The sequence below is a fragment of the Anastrepha ludens genome, chromosome 6 (assembly GCF_028408465.1).
Source record: "Anastrepha ludens isolate Willacy chromosome 6, idAnaLude1.1, whole genome shotgun sequence".
In the NCBI taxonomy this organism is placed as follows: Eukaryota; Metazoa; Arthropoda; class Insecta; order Diptera; family Tephritidae; genus Anastrepha; species Anastrepha ludens.
This window is the reverse complement of record NC_071502.1, coordinates 50,337,428-50,355,905: the sequence shown is the minus strand read 5'-3', so window position 1 is coordinate 50,355,905 and position 18,478 is coordinate 50,337,428. Positions and strand designations below refer to the sequence as shown.

The 18,478-nt window shown below is 38.8% G+C and overlaps 2 protein-coding genes across 2 annotated transcripts; both read right to left on the bottom strand.

Moving 5' to 3' along the window:
- Positions 1–1,540: 1,540 nt before the first annotated feature.
- Positions 1,541–8,758, bottom strand: LOC128866931 (putative inorganic phosphate cotransporter). The gene is made up of 4 exons (XM_054107984.1): positions 8,672–8,758; positions 3,358–3,500; positions 2,196–3,275; positions 1,541–2,140 (listed from the first exon to the last, which is right to left on the bottom strand). Exons 1-4 carry the CDS (start codon positions 8,706–8,708, stop codon positions 1,943–1,945), a joined length of 1,458 nt encoding a protein of 485 aa, XP_053963959.1. The 5' UTR covers positions 8,709–8,758; the 3' UTR covers positions 1,541–1,942.
- A 5,674-nt stretch (positions 8,759–14,432) lies between these two features.
- LOC128866115 (putative inorganic phosphate cotransporter) lies at positions 14,433–17,106 on the bottom strand. The gene is made up of 4 exons (XM_054106616.1): positions 16,909–17,106; positions 16,694–16,836; positions 15,558–16,637; positions 14,433–14,959 (listed from the first exon to the last, which is right to left on the bottom strand). The coding sequence occupies exons 1-4, from the start codon at positions 16,943–16,945 to the stop codon at positions 14,756–14,758; spliced, it is 1,464 nt and encodes a 487-aa protein (XP_053962591.1). The 5' UTR covers positions 16,946–17,106; the 3' UTR covers positions 14,433–14,755.
- Positions 17,107–18,478: the final 1,372 nt, after the last annotated feature.

Genomic DNA, 18,478 nt, shown 5'->3' with positions numbered 1-18,478 from the left:
TGATGTTGGAGAGCATCGTACGAGCCGCAGAACTTAATCGCTCAGGCACAATATTTTATAAGAGCGTACAATTGTTGGCGTATGTCGATGATACCTACCGATATCATCGGCCTTAACAACCGCGCTGTTAGTTCTGCCTTCTCCAAACTGGATAAAGAGGCAAAGCAAATGGGTTTGATGGTGAACGAGGACAAAACGAAGTACCTCCTGTCTTCAAACAAACAGTCGGCGCACTCGCGTGTCGGCACCCACGTCACTGTAGACAGTTATAATTCCGAGGTTGTAAAAGCCTTTTATTTAGGAACCAGCATTAACAGCGATAACAATGTCAGCCTTGAAATCTAACGTAGAATCTCTCTTGCCAACAAGTGCTACTTTGGACTAAGGAGGCAACTGAGCAGTAAAGTCCTCTCTCGACGAACAAAACTAACACTATACAAGACTCTCACCATGCCTTTCCTAACGTATGGCGCAGAAGCTTGGACGATGACAACATGAGCTTTACGACGATATAGTCATAGCGCTGCGAATAAAGATACAGCGGCTACGTTGGCTGGGTCATGTCGTCCGAATGGATACAAACGCTCCAGCTTTGAAATTATTCAGTGCGGTACCAGCTGGTGGCAGCAGTGGAAGAGGAAGGCCTCCTCTGCGTTGGCAAGATCAGATGGAGAAGGACTTGGCTTCACTTGGTGTGCCCAATTGACGCCGGTTAGCACGAGAAAGAAACGACTGGTGCGCTTTGTTAAACTCGACCAAAATCGCGTAAGCGGTTATCGCGCCAATCAAGAAGAAGAAGAACTCAAGGATTAATATATTGGGTTAATACAAGTATATAAAATTTCTATGAGAGTATAAATAAACAAACAAAGCAGCCAAAAAGAAGCAGGTCACTTTGACAATCAAGATACAAAATCGCTATATCAGCTGCTCCAGTGCCATCACCTTAAATGAATTCGCCTTACCTTCAATATGTCACGTCTCAAGCCAGTAAATTAGCGTGATCTGGTATATAAAGGATTTTCCAATAACAGGTGCTAGCTGTTAAACAGGAGAGATGATTAACGATTTTTTATGACCGGAATGGATGGTATTGATCTGAACAAGGTTTATTTTCAACAAGACGGCGCTACGTGCCACACAAGCAACGAAACCATTGATCTTTTACGGGAAAAGTTTCCGGACCGTGTTATCTCTCGAAGAGGTGATCTCAATTGACCACCGAAATCTTGTGATTTAACACCTTGTAACTTTTTTTTTTGGGGCCACTTGAAAGAGAAGGTCTATGCCAACAGCTCAGAGTCGATTCAAGACCTCAAAGATGGAATTTGTGAGGTTATCGAAGGCATAAGGCAGCCACTTTGCAATTCGGTTATGGAAAATTTAATGAAAAGGATATTTTCCTTCAAGCGTAGTCGTGGTAGTCACTTGCCTGATATTATTTTCCACTATCAACGCCATACCTTCCTCTTTATAATGAAATAAACATCCGATCATTTATATTAAAAATATCATTTTTCTTTGAATATCAATCCTCTTATTAAATAACCCTTTACTTATAGGCGGAGGAAATAACAAATACATTTTGCTCATAATAGCAATTAGGTTACTGCCCCCATTGTTCCAACCCCTGGTTCTTATAAAATGATGTACAATTAGCTTGCAATACAAAGGAAAAGGAAGGCACTGTGAGCACGTTAGGATTAAAGTTTCTCTACACTACATTATTTACAATTCGATTTCTTAACCTCATTCACACATTTGTTCGTTAACATAGTGAATTTTGATATTCTTTCCGGAAAATTAATTCTATTTACCAACTTTGTTTTCATTACCATTGGGTTTCGACCATTAAGCGATACAAAAGTTATTATTCGGAGGCTAAATTTTGGAATACTTTTAATAAACTTTATAATAATTTTAAAACTAAGTTGATTAAACCCTAAAGAACTGATTGATTTTTTGCATGATTTGGTTCAACGTCGGTTTCCCTGAGTGGCTTCATTTCGTGAGTTTGCACGACTTGCTCATCATTCCAGGGTTGCACTTTTGCCGTACCGAAGAGTATAAATAACAGATTGCCGGCAAAGCTAATGAAGGCTGCTATGAAAAATATTATACGCCACTGCTCAGGATTTTTCTGTAATAAAAAAAGAGTAAATTATGCGTAGGAAAGCTCATTCCATTTTACGTACCGTATCGGTAACAACATATCCCACCAACAACGGCGCCATAGTGCTGACCACATGAGAGATGCCATTAGTCAAGCCAACCAGAGTACCAGCAAAGTTGGGTGTCAAGTCAATATGATTCACCTGGAAACCGAAATGCACGGCAGAGTTAATACCAACTGTTAATGTCAACAAAATCACAGCCAGATCGGCCTGTTCACGTGTGATATAACCCAGCGCGATTAGCGTTACCGCCGGTACCCACAGCCCTATGGTGTTGAAAAGTTTGCGACTCATAGTTGCGCTAATGTAATTGTTCTTTTCCAGGTACTTGGCGATGGGACACAATGCCAATCCCAAAAGGAACATTATCAAATAGGGCAAAGCTGAGAGCAAAGCATTACTTTTTATATCCTTTCCCAGAACGCTCTTCATGTACGAAGGAATTTGAGTGAGCAGCGTCCAAAAACACCAAGAATTTGCACAATGTGATAATAAAATCACTAAGAATGGAGCTGATGTGAATATCTTTCGCCAGGGTGTAGACAATCTACTCTTTCTCTCCTCTTGCTCCACACTACTTTTTAAAGACTCTTCGATAAGTGTTCTTTCCGCCGCACTCACTTTCCTACATTCGCTGGGTGAATTTGCACCCCAAATTATCCATGCCACCGCCCATAGAAGACCCACACCACCGGGTATGTAAAAAAGACTGGGCCAGCCCAGGCTGGAGGAAGCTAGTACACCACTCGATGCCAATATAGTGACGGTGCCCAGTTGTATGCCTGAATAACAGTAAGTACCTAGTGAGCTACGTTCCTTAACCGGCGACCATTTAGCGATTAGGGTATGTATTGAGGGCGTCGTCACACCCTGACCGAAACCTTGCAGGAAACGCATGAAGCAAAGCAGCTTCCAGCCACCAACACTAACACCCAATGGCGTGAGTATTGCCAAAATGCTGCTAATGGTGAAACTGCAAAGTAACGGCACCTTGCCACCAAAACGACGTGCAAGTATGCCACCGGGTACTTGAGTGAATACATAACCACTAAAGAAGCTGCTGAGTACACGCGCTTTTGTCTTCTCCGACCAGTGGTACTCCTATGTTGGAAATTAAAGGGTTTCAAATTAATTAGTTGCTTGCATTTTTTTCTACATACATACAAATATGCGAGAAACTTACAGGAAAATTAGGATTTGCCGCTTTATTATCCATCATCGCCACAACTGCCACAGACATATTGACGCGCATCGCAAATGCTGCAGTGAGGCCAATGCATATCATGAAACACTGCAAATGTCGCCAGCCAAACGTGGGCGCCTTTACTGCAGATGATATCAATGTTAATGGGTGTTAGTGAAGGGAGTGTTTTTTGGAGGTGTGGTCATATAATTTTTTTAAGTGAAATATAAACAAAATTTATGTATTATTGATGATTAGTTTAAAAATCGTATGGTTTACTACTTGGTTGGCCCAGATTTCCCCACCGTAAATTATTATTTTTTCACTAGTAAAATTCTCAATGTCATATAAATTATTAACACTGACAATTTAAAAAAAAATTGGTGTATTGGAAAATATGTACCGTATTACTGTGTTAAATCTGTGCATTATTTGTGCTATTTAGTTTGATTTGTATGTTTTACAAACTCGTTACTCGTTCTGCCTAAGCTAAAAGGAGTTACAATCCAGCTATCCAATCAAATTAAATATCTTGGAGTAATCCTCGATAGTAAGCTCCTATGGAAATCACACGTTGAAACAAAGACATCCAAAGCACTGACAGCTTTCTGGCAGTGCAAAGGTGTCTTTCGGAAAACGTGGAATCTTTCTCCTAGCAAGGTCCTACGGATCTACACGGCTATGATAAGACCTATTATCATCTATGCATCAGCGGTCTGGATGAGTAGACTCTCTCTCCTGGGAGTCAGGAGGACCTTATCAAGACTACAACGCACTGTGGCCATCTGTTGCACCGGAGCTTTTCCGACTACTTCAGGCCCGGCATTAGATGCTCTGATTGGGTTGCCACCACTTGATGCTTTCATCCAAGGATAGCCCTTGAGGGCCATCTGCAGGCTGAAACACAATGGGAACTGGTACGGCCTCTGTCTGGCATTGGAAAACAGAGAATGCATGGACGTCGATCCAACGATTCTCTCCATGCCCCTTGACTCCATGCCATCAAGCGTCGTACTTGAAAAGAGATACAGTGTAGTGCTGCCAGAGGCTCAGTTGTGGTCAAACTTAGAAAATGAGCCCTGCAAACACTGTTTTCGCATTTTTACGGATGGCTCCAGGACCGAGCATGGCTCCGGCTCTGGGGTCTACGTGGAATCCAGCGGGACAAAACTGCACTTTGCTCTTGGAATGCATGCATCTGTGTTTCAAGCGGAGGTGTATGCAGTTCAAGAAGCAATTAACTTTGTTGTGGAAAACCGATTGAGAGGCAGATCTATATGTGTCTGCAGCGACAGCCAAGCTGCGCTTATGGCCTTAAACAGCTTCTCAACCACATCAGGGGTAGTCAAGTCCTGTAAATCCAGGCTGAACTATGTCGGTAGACATAATAGGCTGATGCTAACATGGGTCCCGGGACACGTGGGCATCGCGGCTAACGAGACCTCTGACTCCTTAGCTAAGATGGGCTCTGAGGCCAACTTCTTTGACCCAGAGTCCGTTTTGACACTCCCTTCTTCGGCCATCACAGTCACGGTTAGAAAATGGGTAACTACCACCCACAAGCGAGCTTGGCAGGCTGAGAGAGGCTGCAGATGGACAAAACTGATGTTACCTGTCATGTCCGATCGACTGTCGCAAACCCTTCTGTCATTAAGCAGAGGGGAGTGCAGACGGCTGGTTGGACTGATGGCGGGCCATTTTCCAGCTTGTGAAGAGGAGGATGAGACGGCGGACCACTTCCTGTGCGTCTGTCCCACCTTCGCTCGAATCAGGTTTGAGGTCTTTGGTTCTGATGTGTTAAGAAGCGACCATTTTGGCTCCTTGGCACCACAAAATTTACTCAGATTTCTTCGAAGATCGGGTTGATTTAAAGAAAGTTAAAAGGGAATCCAAGTGTAGTACAATAGACTTAATTCATATCTGAGTACTGCACTTGCTAGTTGTCCCGCCAAAAAAAAAAACAAAAATGTTTTATAAAATCTAAAGGAATACATTCAGTGATAACACCTGCCTGGATTAACTTATCTAAACACAAACTTTTACGTGTGCCTTAAGTATTCGCTTAAAAAAATAAGATAAATAATATCAGTCATGTAGTTAGTAGCTCTACTTATAAAGACCACGCTGCACCCGGGTGGGCTTGGCCGTGGGTACTATTCGACGTATGCTAACTATAAAATCCACCATACCGTACATGCGGTAGCCGGGTGGGCTCGTGCGGGAATATCACCCGCTTGATTCGGGTTGTAAAACCTACAGCAAATATAAAAATGATAAAAAACATTTTTTCCTGATAGTGGGCGTTGACATATCTACCATGAAAATGTCTTCAGGAAACCAAGAGCTGCTTAAAATATTTCACTTCTCTACTTTGTGTCTAATACACTTCAATTACAGTTATGTCACGCCAAATTTATGCTTATCTTTTTCCACTTTAGTATGCCCAGAAAAAGTCACGTTTGAGAGAATATCTCTAAACGGCTCTAAGTTAATTTGAAAATTTGAAAAAAATCGTCATAATAGAGTTGTTTACATGAAATGAAGATTTTATGAAAATTACGATTTTTTTTCAATTGATAGTAGGACACTCAAAGGGGCAGGTGAAACCTAACAACCCAAGTTTCCGCCTGAAATAATTCGCCGTCTCGTCTAATTTGTGCCAAACCCCCTAATTTTGGATGATTAAAAGTAAATAAAAATTACTAAATGTAAGTTTCAAAAATATTCTTTTATGAATTAAAATATTATCTAGAAAAGTTTTTTGTTGAATTATTTCATAATAGACAAACGAATACTAGTCCGATTTGTGCCGAAAATCACTAGTTTTAAATGAGTTGGAAAGTAAATAAAAACTAATAACGGAAAGTTGCAAAAATGTTTTGCTATGAATTAAAATATGTTAAATATTATTAAAATAAAATATTAAATTATCGAAAAACGTTTTTTCTTTTCGGCTTGGGTGAGTTGGAAAACCAAATAAAAATTAATAAATGAAAGTATCAAAGACATTTCATTATGAGTTTTACAGTCTGTGCCAGAAGAAAAACAAACCGGTATTCTTCTTGTAATTTTAAGATATATTTCGTTCTGCTTTTTGCTGCATAGTAGTCCCACTCAAGGGCTACGATGCCAGTGCTAAATCAGGTTAGTGTCGTTCGAAACTTTCCCGTAAATGCAACCAAACAAAAATGAGGGAGACGGACGCGAAACGTTTCGAGGTGGTATTTTTATGCACGCATTCGAAAGGGTCGAAATCATGATTCAATGATAAAAGGTTTGCTCAGTAAGCAGCTTTCTCGTTCTCTCTTGACAAATCGGCTCCCTTAGCAAGATACTGGGTTGCTAGCTCTAGAAATTTTTAGTAAAAGTGGAAGAAATGTAAAATTTGTAGGAAAAACATTTAATTTTCAAAATGGTCTGCTTACAAGCAACAACTCGTTAAAGAGTTTTCATCGGTATGTTCAGGGCTACCATATGGTAGTATAACATGGAATACATCCGGCTTAACCGAGATCGATGAGTGGTGAATTTACAAAGCTTTATTTCTTATGATGTGATGACTTAGACGAAATTCATGTTTTGCAAAGAGCTAGCTTTTCCCAAAGAGTTACGACAGGGTAGTCCCGACGCGATCGATAACATTGCATACCTTATTACAAAAAAGTTGGGATTGACGGAACTTATTTCCAATGAGCCCACCTTCCCATGGATGGATGAAGTGTCCAGGGGAGGCTTAGCAAAGCACAGTACCTGCATGATCCGGAATCGGCTTAAAACTGTAGGTCGTTCCATTTGTAGAACACGCGCTACAAATAGGAGGAGGATCTCGGCCAAATACCTAACAGAATTGTACGTGGCAATTATTTATTTATTTTTAACAAAATAGTTTCATATTGGCGAAACTGCGCAACTTTGCGATCGATTTTAAATTTAAAAATTTATTCACAAAATAAAATCTTGGATTATGTAAGTGAAATAATTTTTTGTTTTAATATTAGACTTGGCCATTTCTGCTAATAAATTCATTACATTCAAATATTAATTAAAATAAATTTTTTAAATCATTCGCAGTTTGTTTCCATTTAAGTAAGAAAATACTTTTTTGGTACCATTCTCACCAAAAAAGATTTAATATTTTCCACTTTATTCACCTTCTTAAATACAACCTTTTGTAAGGGAGTGTCAAAAATCGAATGTCACTAGTGAGCAAACCATTAATAAATGAATCATGGGTCGAAATTATCTTACGCTGTGACTGCAAGAGTGATTAAAAAATTTAAAAGGTTTCTTGCGATGTGGAATCAGCGGTACAAAGTGTACAAAAATGTTGATGACTTTTCCGAAGGCGGCTTGAAGCAAGTGCCGACAAAAAAGCAGAATAAAGTGATTGTCCAACTTTTTAAGCGGTATCCTTCTTTGCGACTACGCCAAGCACGCACAATGCTTGCTAAAAAGGGAATAGATGTGAGTATCAACACCGCCGAAAGACGACTGAAGGAGGCGAACACATCCTACCGTCCCACATCGTCAAAACCACTACACTCAGAAAAACGCATTGAGAAACAACAAAATAAGAAAATGGCGTCACAGTAATGGACTGGCCTACCCAGTCCCCAGACACCAACCCCATTATAAATGTGTGAGGAATAATAAAAACGCAACTTGTCGAAAATATAGTCCACGATTTAAAGCAACTCGTGCGTCAAGTTCGCAAAATCTGGTCCTCTTTGTCGACGAGCTACGCAGAAAAGCTTCAAAACATCCCGAGAAGATGTCAGGCTATACTCGACAACGATGGAGACTGCACAGCCAGCTTATTGGGTAATGGCGACTCGTAGTTTTGTACGTACTTTTATGTAAAAAAATTTTGAAATATAATATAAAAAATGATGCAGAATTTTATAGCTGGAAATTCAGCTCAATAAATTCAGTCTTTTCCAATGGTTAAAAACTGTTTAGTCTTCGATGGTTGGTTCTCTAGTAATGTCATAGCTACTTATATGTCCTTCCTTCAGAATTTCTATACTAGTATTAGTTCATAATTTTTTCACGATTGTCCGATTTGTATCGATGTTTGTCTTTTATATCGAAATATTCAAAACGAAAACTAGACGCCACATCTGGGACAGCACAACTTAACTCATACTCAAATAACTTTTTACTAAATAGTGCAGCTTTTCAACAACCGCATAAGCCACATATCCGCAAATTTGATAACGAATTCATTAGATTGTCTAAGTGCTATTAGACTGTCTCAGTGTACCACGTCCGCAGGTTATCTCTATTAAGGGAAATATATTCCCACAATACTTACACGCTGATAGGCTGGAAGTACGCCCATTTAATACCATTTTGAGAAAACTTTATTAAATTTATTAGTAAGTGATACAAAACGTCCTAATAGCTCTGTGGCTGTTAGGCTTCTGAGAGCAAATTGAATGCCGAGCGATAATAACTTTCGACTGTATAAATTTAAGGATTACCAAATCAGCACAAAATTTGTGAAATGATTATTTGTTAAGATAAATACAAGTGAAATGATAAAAAAACGGAAGTGAACCAAACTGAATATAACCGGCGGTAAGTCAAATGTTATATCATAGTTAGCGATATCAGGAGCATTCTCAGTTATCACTTCAAGATTGTTTGAAATATTTTATTTTACCTTTAATCGCCTTGTTTTAGGGGCCTGTCGCCACTCAGTAATTGGCAGCATTTTCTCTTCTCGCTATCTATAATAGAAATAACCAAGAATGATAGAAACGAGATTGCGCCCATCAGAGCGTACGTGACGTCACGTTTGCTGAGTTGTGCAGTATTGCCAACCATTTGCTCTTCGCAATAAATTTAGTACTTTTTTATACCGAAAATGCGAAAATTTTGAAGTTTCGTGTTTGTTTCTTTTTGCGTTTAATTTAAAGCAACCGAAACTGTAAGTTAAAAAAAAACTGTATTATTAAAGAAAGAATGTTATAAAAGGTCACTCAGAGAAGATTTTAGTGCTAATGAAAATTTTTTTACTCTTATAAAATTTGATAATTTGAAAGTGCAAATTTAATTTTTGGCTTCATTTAAGGTTATGCAAAAATATTAAATGCCCCTCTTTCAACTCTTCTTAAGATTGAAAACCTGTTTACACATTTTAAAAAGCCTTTGAACTTACTGAATGCGGATTAAAACCATAGAGGTGTAATCGTTTCTTCCGGCCATCAATCCTTAGTGGGACATAGGGCATCAAGAGGTGCATTCATTGTAAAAATAAGCCACAAACTACCAGAAAATACTTAAGAAACCATATTGCCATTTTTACAAAAAGAGTACCTTATCTAGTCACATAACTTCAAATATAGCAAAAAAGTCGTTCCCTTAACAAAAGAGTCTCGCTTAAAAAAAACCTCATAAATTAAATTGTACATAAGCATGATACATTTATTTAAAAAAACGCACATTTTAAAGACAATTTGTCACGCATACAAAGTTCTTTAAGTGATTCAATAAAAATTTGTTGGGTTATTTTCTTTGAATGGGCATTTTAATGCGTTTTTATATCCAAAGCTAGGCAACACTGCAGTAGCGAGAGAGAGATTTGACTGCCGAAAGCAGAAGAACACCAACAACACCTGCACTCGCGGGCAATGCCACCAGATGTTAAAAACAAGTAAAGCTAAATAAAACTGAGTGAATTGTTTAAATAATTATTAAAAAATGTATATTTTACAAAATTATAAACATGACATTTTAATTAGAACAACTAAAAAATGTCATGAAGAAAGAACTAAAACTCCGAGACACAAAATAATAAAAATACCAAAAAAAAGAAAATGATAAATCAAGTTACGAAAATGGTAATCTGGCCATACTGGAGCTAAAATCACGTAACTGGTTGTCAAATTCGCTGAGCGCAAAGTAACGGGACCACGATAGGCGCCACCTCATTATTCTTTCCACCATGAGAAATAACAAGGTGCTATTTGTTTATGTTATAGTGACGGTAGCAAGAAATGAGCGGGCCGACGTCACGGAATTGTACACCAACAACAGCTGCACTGACAATGCGACTCACAGAGTGCGACCAGACTCGTAATAAAGCCTTGAAGGTGGAAGCATCTATTTGACAGCTATGGAATTGTGTCGAAAACACCGAGTTTTTGCTGAATTTTCTTGTCTCTGGAAATTTATTGTTGAGACAGTGCCTGACAAGAAAACCAATAATTGTAAGCAATGCAAAATTTACCGACTATATTTGAAGCCTGGCACTGATTGGAGTATCTTGTTTTCGGAACAAATTCGTATAAAAAAACAACCATGGAGGTTGAATTAGTTTTAAAGGTGACACACAGATGGCGCTATTTATCACTTTATCGCGTTGGCAATACTGAATATATATTCATGACAAAGCCTCATCCCTAGGCTTTGTTTATCAGTATCTGTCATTTCGCTGAAGTATAAACAACGCAGTGTTTTCGTGCTCCGAGTATGTCAACTTTCGTGCCGTCGAAACGCAATTTGCGGGAAGCTTTGCTTTTCTGCTTCAATTTGAAAAAAAATACAGCCCAAGCCCGTGAATTGCTGCAGGAGGCCTACCCAGACCATACTCCGTCGATTTCAACATGTGAGTACTGGTTTCGACGATTCAAAAGTGGTGATTTTCACACCGAAGACAAGGAGCGTCTTGGCCAGCCCAACAAGTTCGAGGACGCGGAATTGGGGGAATTGGTAAACGAGGACTCGTGCCAAACCCAAGAAGAGCTTGCTGAATCATTGGGCGTTGATAAATCAACCGTTTGCAAGCGTCTAAAAGCGATGGGAATGATCCAAAAGCAAGGACATTGGGTCCCGTACGAGTTGAAGCTGCGCGACGTCGAACGGCGATTTTTTACGTGCGAATTGCTGATCGAGCGACAAAATCGGAAGGGTTTTTTGCATCGGGTGGTGACTGGCGACGAAAAATGGATCCACTACGATAACCCAAAACGCAAAAAATCATGGGGTTTGCCCGGCCACGCATCAACGTCGACGGCCAAGCAGAATATTTACGGCAAGAAAATCATGCTCTGCATTTGGTGGGATCAGGTCGGCGTCGTATATTTTGAGCTGCTCCAACCGGGCGAAACAATCACGGGGGATCGTTACCGACTGCAATTGATGCGTTTAAGCCGAGCATTGAAAGAAAAACGGCCGGAAACGGTAAAAAGGCACGACAAGGTTATTTTGCAACATGACAACGCTTGGCCGCATGTTGCTCAACCTGTCAAAAAATACCTTGGAACGCTTGGCTGGGAAGTGTTACCCCACCCGCCGTATAGTCCAGACATAGCTCCCTCCGATTATCATTTGTTCCGGCATATGAGTCTCGATTTGGCGGACAAGCGGTTCTCCTCGTACGAGGCTACCAAAATATGGGTTGAGTCATGGATAGCCAAGCAGCGGCCAGAATTTTGGAGAAACGGCATTCGGAAATTGCCCGAAAGATGGGCGAAAGCTGTAGCTAGCGATGGCCAATACTTAGAATAAAATATTTTGTACCGTTTTCTCACAATAAAGCCCCAAATCTTCGAAAAAAACCTTTAAAACTAATTCAACCTCCAATAAAAGTTGAAAATAAACAAGGTAATCGTCTCACTTATGACCGCTATAAAATAATTTGTTTCTGTTAGGTGAAGTTAACCTTCGAAAATTCAAAATTCGCTATAGTTTTTGAACACACCTCGTATTCAAGCAATTTACATATGTACAGCCAAAAACATAAGTACAGTCAAAACTCGTAAACGAGGGTTGCTACTTACACTTATAATCTTGGGTATTTGGACAGTTAGACACTGTTGTCAGACACCATCTGACCATTGGAGAGTTTGACAACCTATCCTACCACTGGTCACCAGATTTTTGGCCACCTTCAAGCCCAAACTGCAATCCTCTTGATTATTCCGTGTGGGGCAAAGTTGAAGCAAAAGTTAATGCGAAGCCTCATAACACTAAGGACGCTCTGAAGACAACCATCGAGGAAGTGATGACCACAATGGACAAAGAGGAGGTAGCTCGCGCATGTGGGCGCTTCAGGTCCCGGCTGGAGCAGGTAATTGCACGAGATGGAGGTTACATTGAATAATTTTCAACTATGATATGTGTACTCACATTATACAAAGTTAAGTGCAAATAAAATTATTTTTGAGTAAATATCCAATAGTTTTGTTTTTAAGTTCAACATTCCGGATTTACCTCGACGGCCCTGTAGTTAGCATATATTTACACGTACAATGTTTATGTATCTTATCCATGCCAAAACAAGCAAATCTCCAGAATTTTTTGATTCAGTTAATTTAGCTGTATGAGCTTTTTGCTACCTGCTTAATTCTAAGCAAATACTCACTGATATCGTGTCGCACTTTTGACGTATTTCGAGCATGGAAAGTTTTTTTGCTTAGTTAAAATAAAGAGTCGAGTATTTCAAGCGGAGGAAGCCGCACTCAAAGAAGCAGTCAATTAGTTGTTTACTAGGGGCATAAATGCATACTCCGACAGCCAAGCGGCAATTTTAGTTCTAGGCTCGATGATGTTACCCTTGAAATTTGTCACCTTCGATCACATCCGAATTCTTTGATATAAGACCCAACTGGGTACCTGGCCACAGTGGTATTGCAGGAAACTGCGAGATAGATGAGCTGGCTGGACAGGAGGCAGTTGAGTTAGCTCTCACGCAAAATGAGAGGAGATCCCACCTTAAGTATCATACTAGAGATCGGCTAAAGGTGGGCTTCACGGCTACCCAGCGAGCGCTGGGCAAGTACACAAACTAGTAAAGTCGCGAGATCTTTCTGGTCACGTGTGGATCGGAGGCGAACTTCCAAGATTAGCAAAGCTTTAGCTATCGAATTTCACCTTTAAAGGACACCGTCCGTGAGGAATGTATGATTTGAGTCAGTTTTGCATCAGCTGTAGTGAGGATCAGGTGACCTTTTCTTAGCTGTCCTGCTTTTGTCGGGCTAGGATTTAGGCATTTCGACTTTGATTTCTTAGCTACGCCTGATATAGCGGGCCTTTATATTAGTCACTTGGTGAAGTTCGTGAAGCGGTTGGCAGTCATCACGAAAATGCTTACGCTTGAATTCCATGTTTTTGCTGAGAATAATTTTTGAAGTCATTGTAAACAACTCTAATATGGCATACACATCAACACTTCCTCAAGGCGTTTATGGAAAATTATGTCAAATTCTCCAATCGAAACGTCAGATGGCGCCTGACAATATACTCGGAGGTTTGCCATTGCCAGCCGAGGGGCGACCGCTATTAGAAAAAAATTTTTTCTTTATTTTGATCTTTCACCAAGGTTCGAACCTACTTTCTCTCTGAATTCCGAATGGTAGTCACGCACGAAGCCATTCGGCTACCGCGGCCTGAAGTTGCTATAGGAATTCCAATATTGCGGCTTTTTTCAAGCAGTGGAAGATTAGTACACATTTAGGCTTGGACTTTCCTTCAATATCTCTATGTCCAGGAACCCATATAAGACTGGCCTTGAAGACGGTGTTAGTACGATTAAGAGCTGCGTGGCAGTACTGAACGACCTTTGATCTTAGTACAACTGCCTCCATATTGTTTTCTATAGCCTATATGTAAGCTTTAATATTATAATAGTAATCTATTTGATATGTGCTTTACTTGATGAATGAATGAATAAGTAAAAGAATATAATAAATTAATAATGCCTTTTGTGTGTACTTGAAAGTACTCTTAAATAATCGGGAAATTTGCTGATGCAATATTCCGCACAAATTTGTATATATAAGTATGTATATTGAAGCTATATAGTACTTGTAGTCAGACACAATTCAATTTCGTTGTTCATGCTATTTTATAAACATGTGAAAGAGATAGTTGTACTTTTACCCTATGAAATAAAGTATACGCAGTGGATACCTCTTGATACGTTTTCCTCTTTGAAGCTTTAAAGCCTTTTAAAAATTAAATTGATGAGAAAATGAACAATAATAATAATACCCAGCATTGATCTACAGCTCCCACAAGCATATGCAATTTTTTCCTGCATAACAAAGAAATTAAATTTTTGTCGCACGGTGTTATCGGTATCAAATATTAAAATGCTTTAATAAAAATTTATTTATTCAATTATTTGCAATAAAGCGTAATGTTCTTTGTTTTTTTATACACCTATCGCCAAACTCATCTTCCGTACTTTTTACAAATGAAACTTGAAGCTTAACTAGATTTTGCGTCCTTAAATGGTAACTTAATATGAATTACAACTATTTGGTAAGATTACAACAACGACTTGTGTTAAATACTAATTTATACATGTATATACATAGGTGTGCAAGCATCTAAATGTTATAATTTCATAAGCTCTGCTAGAAACTAAAAGGACATGGGTCAAATCTAATTAAACCGCTAACTGAGATTCCGCTTTGGTGATTGGAGCATCGTCCAATTCTTCATTAAGTGGTTTAATTTCATGACTCTTTGCGCTTTGCTCATCATTCCATGGTTGTTTTTTAGCAGTGCCGAATAAAACGAATAGTAGATTGCCAAAAAAGCTAATACCACCAGCAATAAAGAAGATTATACGCCACTGAAAGGGATTACTCTGGAGGGAGAAAAGAATGTAAGTTGAAAAAATTATAAAATGTTTAAAAGAATCTAATTTGAGGATATATATATTAGGCCGGGTCGATTTGAGGGGAGGCAAAAAAATTGCCCATTGCTCTGTGAAAATCATATTCTAGGGATCCAAATAAGAAACTTTGCCGAAGGAACCATACCTCTAAAACGAATTCTGATGTCCCCCAATTTGGGTCGAACTTTTTAGTTTCTTTTCTCATGTAAAGGCCAAAAATGGTGATATTTTGAAATGATTGTATGGGGAACCCCCCAGGGGAGTTAAAAAGGGTGTGCCACTGGCATGGGTGGATGGTCGTCCAAAGTTAGTGCGGGTCGGTCATACATTTGGACTCGATTGGAGCACTCTAAATGGGTCAAAGTGGGATTTTTCGTTCGACCCAAATTGGGGGACATCAGAATTCGTTTTAGAGGTATGGTTCCTTCGGCAAAGTTTCTTATTTTGATCCCTAGAATACGATTTTCACAGAGCAATGAGCGATTTTTAAATCGACCCGCCCTAATATATATATATTTATAACAGTTATATGTTTGTATACAAATTTAGCACTCTTCGTGAAACATACCGTATCGGTGACAATAAATCCCACCACTAAAGGCGCTATGATGCTGGACACATTGGCCGCACAATTGGTTAGGCTAACCAAAGTGCCAGCAAAGTTCGGCGCCAAATCGATGTGATTCACTTGGAAGCCCAGATGTAAAGTTGAACTAATACCCACTGTGAACGTTAGCAAGGCTACAGCCATATTTGCCTGTTCACGTGTAACATAACCCAAGCAAATTAGAGTTATCATCGGCACCCATTGGCCAATGGAGTTGAAAAGTTTTCGACTAGTTGTTGCACTCAAACGATTGCCCTTCTCCAAGTAATCACTAAGCGGGCATAACATCAATCCCAAAACGAGCATAGTGAAGTAAGGCAGCGCCGATAGTAGGGCATTACTTTTGATATCCATGCCAAGTACACTTTTCATATATGTAGGAATTTGTGTGAGCAACGTCCAGAAGCACCAAGTCGATGCACAATGTGTTACAAGTAATACGAAGAATGGACGCGATGTTAATATTTTCTTCCAAGGTACGGGCAAGTTCGATTTGCGATCACTCTGTTTAACGCTATCACGCAAAGATGTTTCGATTAGTTCCCGCTCTGCATCACCAATCTTTGTACATTCGCTTGGCGAATTTGCACCCCATAAAATCCAAGCTACTACCCATAATAGACCCAAACCGCCGGGTATGTAGAAAATGCTCGGCCAACCCATGGATGATGAAGCGAGTAAACCGCTCGTAGCCAACATAGCCACAGTACCGAATTGTGAGCCCGAATAGCTATAAGTGGCCAATGAGCCACGCTCATTCACCGGTGACCATTTGGCGAGCAAAGTATGCATCGTCGGCACCGTTACACCTTGTCCGATTCCTTGTAGAAAACGCATGAAACAGAGTAACTTCCAGCCACCAAAGTCAACGCCGATCGGTGTAAGCAGCGCCATTACACTGCTGATAGAGATACTGCTGAGCAACATCACCTTGCCACCAAAGCGACTCGCTAACAAACCGCCAGGAATTTGTGTGCATATATAGCCGCAAAAGAAACTGCTGAGTATGCGCGATTTGATCTGCTCCGACCAGTGGTACTCCTGGAAATGTGCGAAATGAGTCATAAGCGTGCTAAAGATTTTATTTCAATACTCACTGGAAAATCAGGGTTTGCTGCTTTGCTATCCATCATTGCCACAATGGCTACCGAAAGATTAACACGCATGGCAAATGCTGCTGAGAAGCCCAAAAACATTAGAAGGCACTGCAAATGTCGCCGACCAAAGGTGGGTGGTAGCACTGTAGATATGTTTGTAAGTACATATAAATTAGTCATTTAAACTGGCGGCCATATAAATTTACTATACTTACACTTTGACACACTGGAGGTGCGTCTACTTGTCACCATATTGATACGCTAAATAATGGTTGGCAAAAAGAAGTAACTTAAATTCAAATTGCAAATGCGTAGTACCTAGTCAACGTTCGTATGGCACGAGCGTGGACACTTCCTAACAGCTCTGTGCTTATTAAACTTCTGAACGCTAATTGAAATGATTAGCGCTTAACTCGAAGCCTAAAATGATAACAATCCAACAGGTATGACTTTTATATACACACTCATCTTCTAGTGATAAATGCTTAATGAACAGGCAAATCGGATTAAGTCCTTAGATAAACCCATATGGTAAGCGCTACATACATATGTACACTGGTGCTCGTAATAATAGCAGCGTGATATATTGTAAAGTTTTAACTATTTGTTTATTTTTTATTTAATATATTGTAAGCCGATGGCCCATGCTGCTAGTGCTGCTGCCTTCTTATATTTGTATAACTTGTTATTATACAAATTTAATAATAATAATAATAATAATATTTAATATTTAAATTTTTTGTGCTTGCACTAGAGGTAAAAATTTAAGCTATAGGTGTTTTTTGTGGTAGGAACTACATTTTTATAAAAATAAAATTAAAAAAAAGATTAAAAAAAGGAATTAAAAAAAAAGAATTTTAATAAAAATTAAATAAATATATAAAACTTTGCAATATGTCGTGCTGCTATTGTTGTGAACGCGGTTATACATACAACAATGTGATAGGTAAAAAACGTGCCAATTATATATATATGTAAGTATGTACGTGCGTATGTATTATATATCTGCACAAACACACATGTAAAGGAAATAAGAGCAATATGCATAGTAAATTTATTTAAAAAGAAGAGCACGATGGTGAACTACTATATCTGTTTTATCTTTCGGACAAATCACGAAATTTAAAGATAATTACTCCATTCTCCCAGTTTTTTTTCACTTGAGCCAAAATTAGCTCATTACGTTATAATTAATAAGATAAAAGTGTGAAATTCGATGAAATGGTTTCGGAAAATAAAATAAATAAAATAAAAAGTATATGACCGTGTTTTGCATTTATTTCTCTCTCCAAACTTGACCTCTTAGAAGCGGAAACATAAAATGCATTTTTTTTATAATAGTGGTAATGGCAAAGTTCCTGTATTGTGAAGAGCCATGAAGAGGATTCTCATAAAAAATAATTTGATGTACAAAGGCAGCATATGAACCAAGGCTCAGTCCAAAAAAGTATATTATCAAAGCTTCTAGAAAGTTTTTACGTTTTATCACTGCGATTCTTTTTTACTTTCTATGCAGATAATGAGCGATTCCATGCTATGGAATGTGATTTTTCTGAAACACTGGTTTGTTTTTGCGCTTGAATATGATAAGAAGCAAACTGAAAAAAATTTAGAAAAAATTAATTCAATGTTTAAATAATTAAAAAAAAAAAATTTAACTACTTGAAATTTATGCAATATTAAAAAATTTGATTTATAGTTTTCCAAAAAGAAATAACTCCTTTTTTTAAACACAAAAAATCATAATTGTAAATGTTTTCTACAAAATTTTTGAGGGATAAAAAA